The sequence below is a fragment of the Episyrphus balteatus genome, chromosome 3, assembly GCF_945859705.1.
Source record: "Episyrphus balteatus chromosome 3, idEpiBalt1.1, whole genome shotgun sequence".
Lineage (NCBI taxonomy): Eukaryota > Metazoa > Arthropoda > Insecta > Diptera > Syrphidae > Episyrphus > Episyrphus balteatus.
Window position 1 is genome coordinate 41,710,102 of NC_079136.1, and position 19,097 is coordinate 41,729,198.

General features: G+C 30.0%; 1 protein-coding gene across 4 annotated transcripts in view; it reads right to left on the reverse strand.

The window, feature by feature from the left end:
• LOC129915519 (aminopeptidase N) overlaps positions 1-19,097 on the reverse strand; it is a 119,591-nt gene that overhangs the window by 33,894 nt on the left and 66,600 nt on the right. The window contains exon 3 of one of the 4 annotated variants that reach the window (XM_055995091.1): positions 613-834. The exons of 2 other annotated variants lie outside the window; for them this stretch is intronic. In XM_055995091.1, coding sequence (XP_055851066.1) covers positions 613-834 — 222 coding nt within the window. The remainder of the gene's footprint in view (positions 1-612; positions 835-19,097) is intronic. One more of the 4 variants, XM_055995092.1, reaches the window with a different exon arrangement.

Consider the following 19,097-nt stretch of genomic DNA (forward strand, 5'->3'; position numbering starts at 1 on the left):
GCGCAAGAAAGGGAATGTCTTCAACAATCCCTTCAACTGCTTAGATATCAGAAAAATAAAGAAATTTTTTAACTGCTTTCAAAAAGTAGCATTGGATTGATAAAATATCACTGTTGACAGAAAACAACAGATATCACCTTTTTTATGGAAAGAAAGTGCACTAGTACTTGATTCCAGTCGTCAAGTGCAAGTGCATCCATGCTAGAAAAGGATCTAAAATCCTGTCCGTGTTTTATTTTAGGACACTCAATCAGGATGATGTTGTTAGTATAGTGTACATGCATAAAACACACATTCTGTCTTCAAATAAAATTAAGTGCCTTTGATTTGAGAATGAGGTCAATTCCACACGAGCTTTATTTTTCTGCGTTTTCATTCAGTCGCGTCATTAGGATACTGGGTTGTCTTCTTTGTAATCAATCACTCATGTCGAAGGACAAATGGGAGTTCGTGCAAATAAAGAATAAAAAGCTCATGTGACATTGCCCTAATTGACACACAAAACCATGGCAATAATGGATTTTTCAAAAATTATAGAGATATACTATACACACTTTTTGTTAGAATTACAACACTTAACACATTTTTTTTTTTTACAACATCAATACCAACCGTTAGTTTGAGATTTAGTAGTAGAAGGAGTAGGAGATGCTAATGAGGACACACACATACCCGAGGATGAGGAGGAATCCTTTGAAAACAATTCAATGTGAAACCAATCGTCGAGTTTTTTCAATGAGAAAATCCCTTTGGATGAGGAGGAGGATGATGAATGTATTGGTGGTGGTAGTGGTTGTAGTGGAGGCTTGTCACTGTTACTATTGCTAGTTATGGCTGAAATGAATGAAAAGTGATAGAAAGTTTTGTGATGATAAGAAAAAAGTTTTTTTTTTTTTTTTTTTGTTTATTTTTATTTGAAGAATAGAGGCGATGTGTTGTGGTGCATAATAAATGAACTTTCATGCATCATGTCCATTTTGATGATTTGTTATTTTGTTGTAATGTGAGAAAAGAATTTTAAGTGCTATACAGTGCATATATATTTTTATATATTCTTTGTTTAACGGTCTACATCTGTGTACAAGGAAAAAGAATGAAGGAAATTCGCGGTTTAATTGATGATTTTGATCAAAAAGATATGAGTGCGATGGTATATGTACAAAGAAATCCCTTTTTACAGAGACTTACATTCAGATAACAAAAATAATGCGTTGTTAAAGATATGTGCGTGGCTGCTTGGTGCAATTACTCAATGTCTGTCTGTGAGACATATCTCATATCTTTCTTAACAATCGGCAACTTAAAATATGCCAAGGCCAAGTTTTGTTCATTCTTTTATGTTTTTATTTTTCAATAACAGATGCATTCATTAATATTATGAGAAATCTCCTAGAGGCTCATCGCAATTTATTATTTTCAATAAATTTTTTATGATCTTTGGTCCAACTGTACCTAAATATCACAATTTTTAAGAAAATCGTGAAAATCGTCAAAAAAAAAGTAGGTACCTAAGAAGAATAATCAAACCAAACTGTAGTCGCTTACATTGATTTCTTTTACTATAAACATTTGATACATCTATTAAGGTAGCTGAAAACGTCAACAAGTATTAACACTCAGTTTTGAAAGACTACTTAAAAACGAATAGAAAATGTATCCACAAAATTCAACTGGTTTCATTATTTATATAGCTCAAGAGAATATTGTCTTTAAATAAAAGGTTACACATACGCCACAGTGACCGTTTAAGTTTTAAATTCAAAATTATTTGCTACCGCTGCGCTGTAACTAAAACTGAAACAAAATAATTTTTATTATGTGTTCTGCTACTTCATAAAGAGTACAATTAAACAATAATAACTGTGTTCCCAAGTTATAACGTCAAGTGAATTTTTGTTTCAAGACTAGAAGGTCGAATAGTCCTTATAATGGAAAGTTGGCAAAATATCTTTTTTTTCAAACTGCACAAAAGTTCCAAAATGGAATTTCATATTAATAAAAGTATTAATAGGCTACTCAGAACCGTTTTTTTTTTAACTTTAGAGATAACCTTAGTGATGAGGGAATATTTAAATTCGTATGCACTCCTTTAGAACTTAAAACAACTGAAGCTAGCCGTTTCGGTTTGTATACCTACTATTAATAATGTTGTGAAATCTATCTCCTTCCCTTCCTTTTTTTTTTAAACCCATTTACTACCACTGTACCCGCTTGGGTACAAAAAATTCATGGAATATATCGCTTTACCATTGACCCATCTTTCATTTGTTTTGATCAAATATTATTTCTGTGGGTCTCTGGACATGTTGACAACATATTGCAGTCCAGTTTATGACAGAAAAATGTTAAATGTAATTTTTTTAATTACTCGGCGTGAGGCACGATTTGCGTTTTCTTCGTTTTTTGGAGGTTGTTTTATATTTGGTAACAAATCAAATATTTTTTTTATATATTTTTTTTTTATTTTTTCCTAAAAACTTCAAAAATAGTTTTTATAAACAGGGAAAAGAGAAAAAAATAAAGTAAAAATTTATCACTGCCCGATTTCAGTAACTTTGAAGTTAGGTGTACCCGCTTGGGTACAATGGGAAAATGTGTAAATGTGTTTGATTTCACAATAATTACTCGCAATAAGTTTGAAGTAAGCAATATAAATATGCTAACCCAGATTGGAAAACATTCACTTCACGTTCGAGAAACAAATGGCTAAAATTAGTCCTTTTATGACCATTTCATGCCAAAAACGTAGTAGGTTTGCAGACAAATACTTACAATTGATCAAATATTTTGGTCATCAATGCTCAAAACAGTCCAAAAGAGAAAAACATTATAAACCTGATTCCAGGCTTGAATGTTTATTACTACTGCAATACAATACGAACCCCGAATAAGGAGAAACATTTAAAAAAAGGAAAGGGGACATTTTCAACGGAAACATAGAATTATAGGCAATAGCGGATAATAAGGGTATGAACTGCCGAAATACACCATCATTCGTCAATCCGCTTTACGTCGCGTCGGAGCTAACTTGTACACTGGTAAACTATTTGAATTATTACAAAATCGCAGCCAGTTTCCAAGAAGATTTGATTACATTTTAGTGAAATTTTGTTCAAACGTAGGTCGTTACATTTCAAAATGTGTTTCTTTTCTTTAAATCTACTAAAATTCTTAGCTATCAACATTCAAAAAGTTTGCTCTTAAAAAAATTTCATATGAAAAATTAGAACCCGTATCTTCCCATTGTACCTGCTTGGGTATGGGTACAGCTTAATAAACATATTAGTTACTTTTTTAAAAAAATTAAAAATATTTTTTTGTATTCCTATGACCGTATTTAATAAAGTTTTGTAACCAAAAATTTGAATTTTTAGTTTTAAACGACTTTGGGAGTAAATGGGTTAAAACGACTAAACAAAAAATAAATAATTCGTATTTTGTGGTAAAAACCACCATTGACATATTTTTTAAAGTTTTGGTAACTTTTTTTCAAAGAAAATCAATACAAAAGTTATAAAAATAAATAAGTAATAAAATTGTGACGGTTTTTGGAAAGATTGTAAATGTAGACATTTTTCTAACTTCTCAATATATTTTTTTTGTACCTATTTATTTTGAAACCTTGAATTTGAAAATTTTTCCTCTTAAAGTATTTCTATTGTGTAACAGGTCTGACACTGTTTTTTTTTTTCCTGACTCGTGAACGATTCACTAAATAGTAATGTATTGACTTGCTTTAACCTTTAATACATGCATACATTACACTGGTTAACAAAATTAAACTTTTTTTGTTGCCGAAACAAAAATATACTTTTCTGAAGGTTTTCGGTGTGCTGAACTCGAATCTGAAGTTAATATGCTCCCGTTTTTGAAATATTACCGTTAGAAAATGCAGTACTTCGGACCTTATTCTCTTATATAAGGAACATTTTTTGAGAATATTTAGTAACGGTTTTCATAAGTACTATTTACCACTTTTTAAATCTGTTTAAATCTTTCCGATATCTTTTTTACTGCCCGAGATATCCTAAATTGTTTGGTATTTTTATAAATTTTATAACGTCATTATCTTCTTTATGATATACATATGAAGCCAAACCCACTTACTTTAGTTTGAGATATCTCGGGCAATATAAAAGATATTGAAAAGATTTAAACAGGTGTCGAAAGATGGAAAACAGTTCTTATAGAAACCGTTACTAAATATGCTCAAACAAATACAAAAGAATAAGGTCCGAATAATTCAAAAAAACGTATTTTTGCATTTTCTAACGGTAATGTCTCAAAAACGGGAGCTGATTAATTTTTTTTGACTTCGGATTCGAGTTCAGCACACCAAAAACCTTCAGAAAAGTATATTTTTGTTTCGGCAACAAAACCCTTGTAAACCAGTGTTATTTATGTATGCAGTTGTTAATATATTTTTAATATTTGTTGACATGCCTTGTAACGTCACAATCTCTTAAGATTAGATGCAAAAAGTGTGACAGTGTGACAAATATGAAATCGATTCAGTCTGCTTCGGTACTTTTGAAGTCATGAATTTCGTATTCTATACAATACGAAAGAAGATTTGATCACGTTTTCAGTAGGAATATTTTTGAAAGAAATTTACAAAAAGCTGTGTTTTAATAACAATTAAAAAATGTAACAGGTGTGACAAAAATCAGTGTGACAAAAAACAGAAGAAACAAAATACTAGTTCAAAGTTGCTGTTTTCCCAAATTTCACAAATTCACATCGAAACATGTTCGAATCATATTTTTTATCAATCATAAAGTTTTAATTAAACTTTGAAAAACATAAAAATTATTTTAAAACTTCATAGATAGGAGTTCAAATCTTTTTCGGAGTTTTTTATGTCAAAAATTAATCATCCAAAATTCGTCTTTAAACAGCCATTATGATTAAAAAATTGTAGCAAAAACGCATGATAAAGATTGCAAAAAACGACGTGTATAATTTTGAAAATGTGGAAGCGATTTCAAAACTTATAAACACTTCTTATTAGGTAAATGACCCATTCATTTCAAAATATGAATATTGTTTAAATCAAATAAAAGTGGTATTAATTTTTATTGAAGCAAAAATTCTTTTAATTTTGTTTTATAAAAATAAACATTTTCAAAGTAATTTTGTAAAAACTTTAAATTTTCAAAGCAACTATAAAAACAATCCGAAACCACCAAGTCATGCAGTTTTTTTTTTTCAATTTTTTCCTTAATATTGAAAATAAATAAACAAAAACAGCATGTTTCTATAAAATATTACGTCATGTTGAGTGTCAAAATGTGACACCAGAAATTTCAGATCACAAAACTCATTCATCAAAAAAAACAAACAATGTCGACCTTGACCGACTTTTAGTCCCAAACAAAAAAAATAAATAAATCCATACAAACAATAAATTAACACATCACATTTGATAGACAAAATAGAAGAGAATTTCCAAGCTGACAAATAAATCTTTCTTTTATTCGAAACAAAAATAGCAATATATTTCCAAAAAAACTCATCGAAAAATTTAATAAGAAAATAAGAATTCACTAACCATGAAGTTCATTTCCCTCAATTGCGACTGTTAGATACATTTATTTATTGTTTGTTTATTTTATAGCAACAAAGATTAAAATTCCTCCCTCACATTTTGCTCTATGTAGATGTGTTTTATTACGTGAGCAGACTAATTTTTTTCCCCCACAATCATAATACCATATGCAACCATGTGGTTGTTTTAGTTCAGATAGAACAAACAACAAAAGCTAGAAATTTTGTAATTAGATAGATTGATATCTCAAAACTCTTGATAGATCAAATGAAAAGGTGTGAGAACGAACGGTAGCTAGTGGCGGTGCATTTTAATTGGTATTTAAAGTATTTGCTGAACAATTATAACCTTTTACCAGGGAATGCAACTTAATTTCGACCCTGCAACAAGGTGTGTGCTTGAATCATCTAATGATCAATAAAATTGACTACAGTCAATGGGGCAACAGCAGCTGTTCTATAAATAAATCGAAAAGTGGGTGAATTTCTTAATTATTCTCACTGTTTCAATCGAAATAATGTATTTCTCTTCGGACTTAGATACTCGTTTAAGCTATTTTTAGATCACGGAAAGTAATGAACAGACAGAAATGGGGTCAATAATCTGGTCTAAATGTTAGTCGCAAGTCAATCGATAATTATAATTGGCAACTGCATGTGTACTTGGTGACAGTGACAGCACTGAAAGTGACAGTCAATTCGCACATTGAACAAAGTTGAAGCGTCTTTTCGTCGTCGTTGTCGTATCGGTCTTGCTGTCATTTCGATGTAAAATGACATTGAATTCTTGTTGTTTTTTTGCTTCATTTCACATTATGTCATGTAAAATATACGATTCAGGTATAAAGCAGACAATGCAAGCTGATTTTTAGGGCGACATTTGATAGTGACTTTATTTCCTCCAACTTTGTGTTATGTCTGTGATATCATTTTCTCAGCATAAATAAGCTGTGTGCAAGTGTGACGTTTTTGAGTCTTTCTTGTTGATTGCACTATGAAGTTCATTTGCAATGCAATTGTGCTGATGTTGTTTGTTGATCAACTTGTGGCTATGGCTATGCCATCGAGGAGGGTGGAAGCGCTTGGGAAACATCTGGCTAACAGACGACTTTATGGTTGTTTACGTTGAGTGCAACAATAGACATGAGAAATTAGCTTATAGCCTTACCACTTACGCCAGAGGAGGTAATGGGAATGCGCGAAGAAAATATTATATGTTTTGTGTGAATGGAAAAAACAACTTTTCTATCATGAAGCCTTGAATATTTTTGTTGTGAGGTATTATTATTTTTTTTACGAGCATTTTTTATATTGTTTGCTTATTTTATGTCATTTTATTATTCAAATAATTGCTGAGTAAAGATGTGAGATAAAAATAGAAATGACATGTTAGTTTTTTTTTGTGGTTTTTCATTTAGCTAAAAATTCTACTTTCGGTAAAGCCAGAGAAAACATAATTTTTAAATAAGACGGTTTCATAGCGATTTAATGTTAAAATTCATAATAATTTACAGTTTTTAAAGGATTCCAATTTTTCTTTTTCAGACCTTATTTTTGTGGAAATAATTCCAATTTTTTAAAGCTTTCTATTACCGAAATCGCATCAATACAATAATTATTTTATAAATATTTTACTTGGCTAAATTTAATGTTTTGTAAAAACTAATTAGCATTTCTCATAAAAAAAAAAACTTTATGGGTGACTCGTGCAATCATTTTCACATTAAAAATGATCTTGAATCTAGATGAACTAAATTTATTTTTATTTCTTTCAAGATTTTAAATTTAGTATACAAAAATTAGTTTGCTAATTAACATTTTTTTAAGTCCTATTGAAATATTTAAAAAAAAAATTGCTTTTAACTCAAAAACACTGTCGCATCATTAAAATGGACTGTTCTCGGGTTTTGTGCAATACATTATAGCTAGTCACAGCATACAAAAGTTATGAAATAACTTTCGGTACATTCGGCCTTATTGCACTTTGCAAAGTGAAATTACGTCGGATCCTAATTGACTAATAAGGCCATATATTAGAAAAGGAAGAATAAAAGCAGGAGCAGGGACTTAAAGCCCAGGGGACAATACTACATAATTTTTTTCTAATTTTTAAGGGATACAGGGCGAAATTTATTGGGGACATGGCATGAGGTTCAAAAAGTAATAAAATTCGGATTTCAGGTGGAGAAAGGAGATTCTTGTAACTAAAGCACATCAAATACCTTAAGTGGTTTGTGGGTAACAGTTTCTTAATCTTTTCATTTATGAGAGAATTTAGAGACTCATGAGAGTTGATAGTAATTATTGACTGTAATTAGATCTAGTATTTTCAAGGTCATCAAGGCCCACACGTCTTGATCCAGTTTGTGGGTTAAGACCCACTCAAGTGGGTTAAAAGTCAACTCAAATCCCAGTTAAAATTCTGACCTTTCAACAGTGGACTTATGACCCACTTAAAAGAGTGAGATTTGAAACAAAGTTAGATCAAATATGCCTTTACGACGATCGATAAGTTGTAGAAAAAGTGGGTCCTACAAATCCGTCTGACTTTCTATTGATTTCTATGTTTGTCTGTCTGTACACTCAAAAAATTTATTAGTAAAATGGCTACGAATGGCATTCGTAACAAAAATATTCGTGCATTGTACGCATATTCGTTAAATACACGATGTATTCGTGCAGTAATATTTTTACAAATGCATTTGTAAAATTTTAATAATAACTGTGGTAATATCCACGAATTTATTCGTTCAATGCACTAATTTCATTCGTAAACGAAAATTAAACAATTTTTATGAGTACATTGTACGAATTATCGTGTACATTTTACTAATAACATTAGTAAATTACTCGTACGAATGACTTCGTAATTTCTTGCATTACATTCGTAGTATTTACTAATAAATTCGTACTATTTACTAAGTAGGTAAATACTAATATTCGTAGACAAATTCATTCGTAGGGTACGCATTATTCGTAGAATGTTGAGTTGCAACAATTTTGAACCGAAATATCCGTTATTTGTTAAACGTTTTCCATTCCTAAATAGCATCAAAAAAATTAGTTGCAATACGCGTGTCGTCGCATGTAGAACATTTATATTTCGTGGAAAATATAAATACATAAAATTAATATAATTTTGATTTTGAAATATAAAGTTTGTAAAAGTAATTTATTTGCGTCAAAAGATAGTGCTTGTTTCTTTATAAATTTAATATAAAGTTTACCGTGGATATATATAAAGTGATAACATAACCGAACGAACAACTACAATTATATACCAGGTGAGTAAATTTATGTTTAAAAATTAATCATTGTTGTGAAACATTACTGTTACATTAAAATATACATATACATATGTATGTTATTTCATTAATATTGATTTATTTACTGCCTTTTAACTTTCATTTTGGAATATTCTTTCAATTAGCATCGGAAATTCGTCAACAATCAGCTTAAAAAATTGGAAAATGGCGGACTATATCAAAACCTGTCACTGGTTATTGGAGCTTTTCTAAAAATATTTTTTCGAACGATTTTCACTGATAAAAATATTTGTATATTTTCAGTGGCCTTCCAAGACAAACAATATGAACACCGTGGAATACATTACATGTGGTATAATATTTAAGATAAAAAAAACATTCATCTTATTTATAAATGTAAAATATTAATGCAATATATTTTTGTAGTTTTGCAGTACAGTTATATGCTTGGGTAACTATTTCAACAATTTATTTTTCAGGAAATTTCAGGAAAAAAATTCAATGGCGGAAAGTTCTACAATAAATAACATTCGTTCAATATACGAATAGAACTGTATAATGTACGAATTATTAGTAAAGCCATTCGTAAATATTACAATTCTATTCGTACAATATGCGAATAGTGCTGTAAAATGTACGAATGAATCGGAAGGGCATTAGTAAATACTACAATGTTATTCGTACAATGTACGAATGGGAATGTAAATCTACTAATAGTATTCGTACAATATACGCATGATTTTCTACGAATACTAATAAAATATTGGTAAAAGTACTAATAAACGTCCATTTTACGAATTATATTCGTGGCTGAAAACCACGAATAAAATTCGTAGAATGTACGTAGTTATTAGTACTATTTACACATGAAATTTTTTGAGTGATACAAAGGAATCACGGCTAATTTAACGGTCTCCACTTGCGAAAGCCAAAGCATAATGGTTTATTGCTTTGGATTCACTTTAAACTCAATAAGTAGTAGTATTTGGATATTTTGAGCAATTTTAAGTGTTAAGTTTTGAAAAAGGGTTATCTTTTGATGAACAACGTTTTTGCTTTAAAATCATTAGGTATTACTGTTAACTGTTATTGAACCTTTTTTTTCAATTTTTGAATCTCTCAATTCAATTCAATTTTAGCAAAAAAATTTTATACAAAAGCATTTGTGCAGCTTTAATATTAATCAAATAAAAATTTAAGAAAAAAAATTGGAAAAAGAATTGAAATTTTTTTGAAAAATCAAATCTTCGAAAAGGGGCATTGAATTTTTTGAAATAACGTTTTCAGGTGTAAACAAAAATAAATAAACAAAATTTATGTCTAACTCGTGGGAGCATAAAAACAAAAAATGAAGCTAGATAAATAAAAAATTCTGGTGCACAAAACCTAATTTGCTTTCTGAAATTTTTAAAATTCTTTCAAAAAGCTTTATAATATTGTTTTCTTTTATTTTTTCTATCAACAAAATTTTTATTTTATTTGCTTAAATAGAAACAAGAACAGTTATTTTTGTTTTCCGCATGCCAAAAATGGCATGTGTTTTTGAACTAGTACCAAATAAAGTTAATTTTATTTAAAATAAAAATGCATGCAAATGTCTTTCAACAAATTCATAGCTCTGTGTTTTTTTTTTATATACAAACAAGTTCGCCATATCGCCCAGTAATAACAGTAAAAAAGGCTTACGCCATACAGAGACACCAGCAGAGAGACTAGCATATACATTTGTAGTTAAAACACCAAGCTAGATCAGTTCCGTAGTCAAGGGGGGTTAATAAATGAGAGGAATTTTATTTGCCGGGTGTTCGTGAGACTACTCGAAATTATTTCAACTTTTTGGAACAATTTGAAACTAAAGATGTCCGTGCAAAAAGAGCTTTAAAATCACATTAGAGTTGAAAGGTTACTGAATTGCCTTTAAGGAGGATATAAGGCGAACTAAAAATATCTCCCCCACCGAAAGAATATTTAGATACGCATCTGACCGTCATTTTATTACGTTTGCATAGAACCGGTATCTGTTTAAGTTTGCAAGTTGTGCTTTCAACTGGTCCTAAACACAGAAAAAGAAAAAAAAATAAACAAACGTGACAAGATCCATCGTCGTCATTCCAAAAGAAAAAAAAAAAAACTTAATGTTAAGCCATTTTACACGATTTGCCTACACCTTTGGATGGTTTTGGATAGATATAGTTGTATGGTTTGTTGCAATAGAAAATGCGGTATGCGATGGAGGAGCGTTTTATTTATTTATATTTTTGTGGTAAAAAGATACATTTACCGTCTGTTGAACTTGAACTGAACTCCACGATGATATGATGATGAATCATTTGGTAACGTAAGCATAAAAAAGGTTCAAGTCTTTGTCTGTATTATGTTTGACTGATTCACGAATTGATTTCTTTTTTTTTTTCTAAATATTTGAATATCAAGGTCAAGAAGCACTTTTAAACAATTTCAATATTTTTTTTGTTGATCTGGCTTAGAGTAAAGACTTTGTCGTGATATAAATTAATTTTTGATCTTGACCCACAAGAAAGTGAAACTGAAGTAGATTACATTAAACATGTGAGAACTTTGGTTTGCTTATTTTGACAGAAGGACATACAAATTAATTTACATTTTAATAGCTTTTGGATTGTATTTATAGTTTATTAGCAAATAGGTACAAGTTGATTAAAAAAATGCATGTAACGACCCTGTTTGACGATTATAAATTACAAAATTATTCTTGTTGGACTTTTATGTACCGGTAGACCACCCAACTCTTGATAGTTACAGGCACCTAGTGTAATTGAGTGGAAAAATGAGGAGACTACTGTGTATTGAATAATTAATTTTTATAATTGAATATTGTATTACACCGGCACGTAATTCGAGACAATTTCCTTATTTCATATTTCTTAAAACAGAAATTATCATCAAAAGCGTTGGTGGTGGACAGCTGAGATTGAGTCATAGGATTGGTAGAATAAAAGCTGTTTTCTGAAGTGAAAACTTCTTTAGTATCGTAGTGATTTGAAACAAGATGAAACGAAAACGCGACACGCACACGACTTCAACTTGTTATAACTTTTTGTTTTAATAGATAGATGAATAAAATTTGTACTGTAGATAGGTAATTAAATAAATTATAATTGTACAAAATTTCAATTAATTTAATACAATATAACACGTTATATCTTTTGATCTAGTGCACATACAAATTTGATTTAACTTTAATACGCATTCTGATAACATAACCTTTTATTTGATATATCACACATAACGTTACGTGGTCTACAAGTTACACAATCTTAAATCGAAAAAAATTGAAAAATACCTCAAAACACCTGTGGAGATCTGTTGGCGATGACCAGCTACCAGTGTAGAAAGTACCGTAACCTCAGTCTGGAAATTCGACATGGTTGACTTTAAAAAATTCTAACTTCTCTTGTAGACATCTTTAAAATAAGATTTATGCATCATTATACAAGGTGAAACAATAAGCTTTCACATGGTATAAAATTTTTTATAGGTTGTCAAACAAAAAAATTGATTTAATAGCATGAGAACATAAAAATAAATGTTTTTTTTTCATCGAGTTTAAAAAATTCTAGCTCTTTTTGTAGATGTCTCATAGACCTAATCGACATATATATTTTGAGCTAAGACAAGAAGCTTTCAGATGGTGTAAAAATTTGTACAGATTGTTAGGGAAAAAAATGGATTTAATAACGTGAGAAGATAAAAATACGTGTTTTTTCGCTTTTTTTTATGGCAATTGATCGAGTTCAAAAATTTCTAGCTCTTTTTGTAGATGTCTCATAGACCTGATCGATATATATATTTTGAGCTTGGACAATAAGCTTTCAGATGGTATAAAATTTATATAATTTGTCATATAAAAAACATGGATTTGAAGGTGATAAAATAAAAATAGGTAGATTTTTTCTATTTTTTTGTTTGCAAGAAAAATGTTTTTTTAAGGTTTCACTTCTACCACGTGTGAATTGCACACATGATTTTTTTTTTTTGAAGGTTTTGTCAAACCAGTTATATTATTTTTGTGTTCAGGTTTTGAAACTCCTAGCTTTGAAATATCATCAGACGTAACAGATTAACTTTCATAGCTATAACTTCAAGGGTCACTGTGGCGTATGTGGAACATTTTTTTAAGAAATTTAATTTTGTCAAGAAAATTGTATTTAGATCTTTGTGAGACATTAACTGATTATTAATATTTTGTAAAAGAATTCGAAAATTAAGGATTAAAGTACTAGTTTTAATGAACTTTTGAGATTTAGCGTCAAAAATTGGTTTTTTCTTTGGTGGTCCCGGTAATTTTTTTACTTCTTTAGGTATGAAGAAAGTTAAGGAAAATACATAACATTAACTACGACTTCAAATTTGTTTTCAAAGTAAGTCTATCATTAAAATTCAATTGTATAAAACAACTGTTTTCAAATCTAAAAAAGTTCCTTTCTTTCTCATGTAAATAAGGTTAAATTATATTTGAGTAAGCTAGTTATAAATTCTAATCATTTATTAATGTAATGATTCAATACAAGATACAAAATTCGGTAGTGAAATTAAGTGTTACAAAACCGTTTAATCCATAAGAAGAACTAATCGCACCTTGCATTGCCTCTAGTGTTTCAAAAAATTGGATGAATTATAATTTCTATAACATTCTTTTAAACGCCCTATTAAATCTCAACAAAAGCTTCTCTAATTATAAAAACTATACTAGGTAAAATTATTCTCTCCGCCCATACAAACCTATCATTAATGACCAAAAAAAGTCTTATTAAAACTTTCCAAAATTAAGATATAATCTCTTTTAGGTTAAATAGAAATAAATTACTTCCTCTAATTTTTTTTTGTTCAGATAATGATGATAGCTACCCACTTATCTGTTCGAAACATAGAAAGGTAGATTTGGATTTGTTAACAAGTTGCATCAAATGAAGAACTAAAGACAAGAAGAACAACTTGTCTATTGTGTTTTTTTTGTGAAGTTGACCAACCTTTAATTATACATTCAACTTCCTACAGAAGTCGGCATTTATTCTTTTGTACTCACAAAATTCTTCCGTTCTTCTGTTATATTTCTATTAAACAAAAAAAGAGGAGAAAAAAATTTAAAATAAAAGAAAAATTAATGCAGTAGAAAAATCACCATAATGACAAAGAGAAAACAAATAATGACAGAATATGAACTTGTCTGAACCACGCATAAATGTGCCAAGCTAAGAGAAAATCAGTGCTGTCGTAAGTATTTGGTAAGTTTCAGTGATGACATTTTCATCCTTTTTTTAATTTTGTGTAGTAAGAAAGTAAATTTTAATAAAATCTCGAAAATGCGAAAGAAAAAGAAATAAACTTTTTCTAACTATATCACAAAGATACTAATCTAAATGTTAACATTAGATGGAAGAAAAAATCGATCAAACTATCCCTTGAATTCATGAGAATCAACAAGAACGAATATTTTCACAAATTTCTGAATCTAAAACTTGTCTTCCCAAAAGAGTTAATTTTCTTACTTTAGTACTAAATTTGACAGCACTGGTCCAGAGAAGAGACCATCCAGTGAACACAATAAAAAGAAAACAAAAGAGTTTGCGACATCCGCGACATGGCTTTCACAGTTTTCTATGAACTGTGTGATGTTCTGAACAATTGCAGGCCATTAATGTTTGTCAGTGGTTTTGCACTCGTCGGAATGCCATTCGAGGATTTCAAGTTTTTCCAATATACCTAAAAAAAAAAAAAAAAATGCCTGGTGTGCCTGCAACAATACAATAACCAATGCACAGCAGACCAGACACGAAGCCTGGAGAGTAGAAAAAAAGGGAGACGTTATTATCCATTGGATACAATTTTAGATATTGTAGAATTGCATTATTACTGTGTTCTAACAAATCGTTTGCAAGAGTTGAACGCTCGAAGAACACAACAACACGCATTTTTTTTTAAACTTGACTTGTTATTAAACGGACACGAAGTTTTTCTGTCCTACGGACCATTGGCAAAGCCATCATTCATAGATTCTTTTTGTCGAGTTTCGATAGTAGTTGGTGTGGTGCGGTGCAAAAAAAGAATATATATTTTACAATGTCCCTGTCGATTTGTATCTTTGTTTTTTGTTAGATATACATTATGCGGCACGAAGACAGACCAAACCCATTTAATTTTTCATAAGGCTTGTGCTCACTATGTGTAATCCCTTACGACTTTTGCTTGCAACTAATCATCGGATAAAATATAGCTCATATTTCAATCAAATGTCACAAAAAAAAAATAATATTATCAGATGCGGACAGAAGCATTTTGTCAATCTACCAAGAGAGTGCGATTTATTATAAATGATTTTGTGATTTAAAGTCTTGTCACGTTTTTAACTATCTAAAGAATTTTATTTTTCTTGTTAATTGAAGTTCCTTGATAAGTGATACAGAACAGAAAAAAAAATGAATTATTGGAGAATATTTGTTCCTTAGAAAATGGAAGTAGGAATTAAAGGGAAGTAAAACGACGCGACTTTTTATCGAGTGAATGGCATCAAAGCCACCAAGTTCCTACTATAAGGAGTGTCACATATACAACTTACTTGCTTGCTCGGGGCTTTTGTATCTATGTTGATAATTCTTTAGGTGGTTCAAGTTCATGTTAGCATGGAATGGACGAAAAACTCATAAATCGTGCTTAGCTGACAAATCTATGAAAGATCAGTTTTTTATGCGGAAGATTTCATATTTTATGATTATACTGAATTATATCTTTAAACCAGTTTCGATTGTTAAAATTAGTTAAGCAACACTTAGGTATACTTCTTTATATTGATTTTTTTTCTTTTTGATTTGCAGAATTGGTGATTAAGGGCACTTGGAGGCCAATGATCAGGGGCGTACACTCCCTTGGGGCAAGCGGGGCGGTGCCCCGGGGCCCCCGACCAACCTCAGGGCCCCCACTGGAGACAATGCAGAGAAGGAAACTGTTAGCATAAATTGAGTTACGAAGTAACCAGGGAGACAAATTATGTCATTCATTGTAATGTATAATGCATTGGTAGCCACACAATATATGTATATTGATTTTAAAAAAAGTTACCCAAGGGGCCCCAAAAAAAAAATAAACTGCTTTTTTAAAAGAAAAATTATAATTTTATCTTAAGGCCCCAAAAAATATTACTTCAAAAATCTTTGCCACCCCAAATAATACATTAGGGGCCCCAAAAAAGCAAAAAAAATATTATTTGAGGATCTTCAAAAGTGGTTCAAAACAATCAAATGGAAAATTAAATATAAATTCAGGGGGCCCAACATAAATACATCAGGGCCCAAAATAAAAACATTACCTTATTGGTGGCATTCCGAATATTACTTCAGAACAGAGGCCCCAATACCTATTAATTCTTGGCTCCAATTACATTATATTTTAGGGGCCTCTAAGCACTTAATTTTGAGGCTCTAAAAATAATTTCTCAGGGGCCCCAAAATAAAAAAAATATGTCTGATGATGGAAAATAAAATATGTTTTTATTACTTCAGAACAGAGGCCCCAAGAACTATCAATCCTAAGCTAAAAAAAAATTTATTTTAGGGGTCTCTAAATATTTAATTTTGGGGGCCCCTAGTACAAGTGTTTACTACTTTTATGAGAGACATTTTAAGTAAGTATAGCAAAGTGCATTACGAACATATTAAAACATTATAATAAACCTAAAAATAAATAAGCCATACAAAAAAAAACCTATGGCGTATACGTAATTTTTTTTTGTAACTAAAGGGCCCCCAAATATCAAAGGGGCCCCAAAATTTAGTCTTACCCCGGGGCCCCGGCGATTCAACGTACGCCACTGCCAATAATGATTGAGCAACCAATCGATCATGTTGCTGATTATGCATATCTCCAGAATAGCTTACATGGAATAGGAAAACTTTATAATTAATTTTAAGCTACTTGTGAAATTTTTACGAAACGAAACATAATGAAAATACTTTCCTCAAAAGTTTTACGTTGAGTTATTAGGAATCGTAGAATTTATTTTCACGGACAATTAATAGCCCGGGAGCCAGCGTCATTATTCAATGTTAATGATGATAACGCTTAAATTATTTTTTTATCTGTAGTTTAGGCAAATGTAATCAACAAAATCGATGCCTGCCACCTCAACAGTGGGGCAATAAGTGGCAAAAAATTTTCAAAGTTGTAAAAAAAACGAGGTCACATGTCTAACATGAGGAATTACAATGCCTTCAAGAGTATCATTGTCATGAAAAATTGCTTGGTTCTTTGTACTCGCTGGTAAATCATAGGTCCCTTTCATTCGTGCATTATAATTACAAGAACGTTAGAATAGTTGACACTTTTAAGTTAACTTTAACTTTTTACTTGCGATATAGGTACTATAGGGCAAGTTTAGGATTCGTAAAAAAAATCGAACTCGAGATAACAATTTTACATTACATTACGATGATGGAGAATGCCAAAAAAATGGGTCCGGAAATTCTATCTGTCTGTCCGTCTGTCGGTATGTACTTTGAGCTACAGCCTAAACTATTGGAGTGATTTTGTTCAAACTTGGTAGTTAACAGTTTTGGGTGATTCCCTAGAGGACAAATTGAAATTTTTTTTTAGGACCAAAACTAACGGTACCTGTCATATAACGGAAATAGAAAAGTTAATTTTTTTCAAAAACGGCTCTAACGATTTTGATTAAAATTTTTGGGTGTAGTATTACACATAAGAGCCAACTTTCGAAATAAAAAAAATATTTTTTTACCGTTATTAACAGTTCCTGTCATAGAACGGTTTTTTTGATTTATGAATATCTCGTTCAAGACCACCCCGATTTCAACGAAAATTTTTATACAAAAGCGTTTAGGTGCAGGTGATATTAAAATTTTAGAAAGTTTTCAAAAAACTCATTTTTGGATTTTTAAAAAATATTTCAAAATTTTTTTTTGAAAAATCAATTTTTTGAAAACGGGTTTATGAAAAATTTTTAAATTTCGTTTTTATGCGTAAATAAATTATTTCTTCAAAATAGCATACCAACTTTTTTTTTGAAAAATGTTAGAAAATTTTTATAGGTATATAAAAATTTTTTTTTTTTAAAAACGGCTCTAACGATTTTCGAAAAAAATTTTCTAAAAATTCCTTTTTATACAAGAAGTAAACATGCATACTTGGTTTTTTGTGAAAGGTCATTTAAAACGGTATTTAATTAGTTATAAAAACAGATTTTTTTTTTTTTTTATTTCTTGAAAATATCAAATTTTAAATTCTCTTAATTTTCTTGAATAAAAAGCTATAACATTAGAGTAACTTTAAGCATAAGAGCAAGTACGTGCGACCTCAGTCGTGCATTTTATTTCTTTATTATTTGCATTTCAATGTCCTTTAAAAAAGGACTCCTGTAGCATAGACGAGTTCGGTATTTTTATGATCACACAAAAAAGTTTATGACATATTTAGTACTTTTAGTGTTTAACGCAGATCTTACATTAAAGATTTTGTATTCTAACGTCTATTATATCCTTATCTTGCTATTCTTTTGAGGTAATTAAAAATGTGACGATATAACAGATTGAATTTCTGTTAACGAAAGTGGGATTAATAACAGAATCCATAAAAATAAAACTGACCAAAGATATCCACAAAGCTACATCTGCTACATTAATCTGTATAACTATAAAGAAACTGATCAAACATCAAAGTTCAGTCACCCTTAAATTTTTGGAAATTACGTCCAGTCACATTAATCACAATAAAAAATGCAACCATAAAATTTTGTTTATACTACTTTTTTTTTAACTTCTGAGCAGCCCTTTATTACTTCCAACTTATTCAAACAATCCAAACTTATAATTTCAAAGAAATATCCAGTTCATTTTTTTAAATTACAAAAAGGAAGAAAAAATCGATTATGTTTTAATAATTCAATATATCGTAAAACTAAACAAAAACTTCATTCAACTAAAACCCATATTCATTTAAATTTAACACCCCAAGTTCCAAGTTGTTTTGATGACGCCTCTTCATAATATTTTAAGTATCTATTCCATATACTCGTATACAATATGGAATAGATTCAGATGAACAAAAAAAACAAACTTTTTCTATGATCAATTTGTCCCAAGTGTAATAAAATCCGCCTCCTACACAATCGATATTGTTAGTAGTTGTATAGTTGTTTTTATGTTTTTGGTTTTGGTTCATAGAATAATAAACCCGTATCTACTCGTATTTCTCCCCTCTTTCTTAACACAATCGAGTATGTAACAATACTAAACA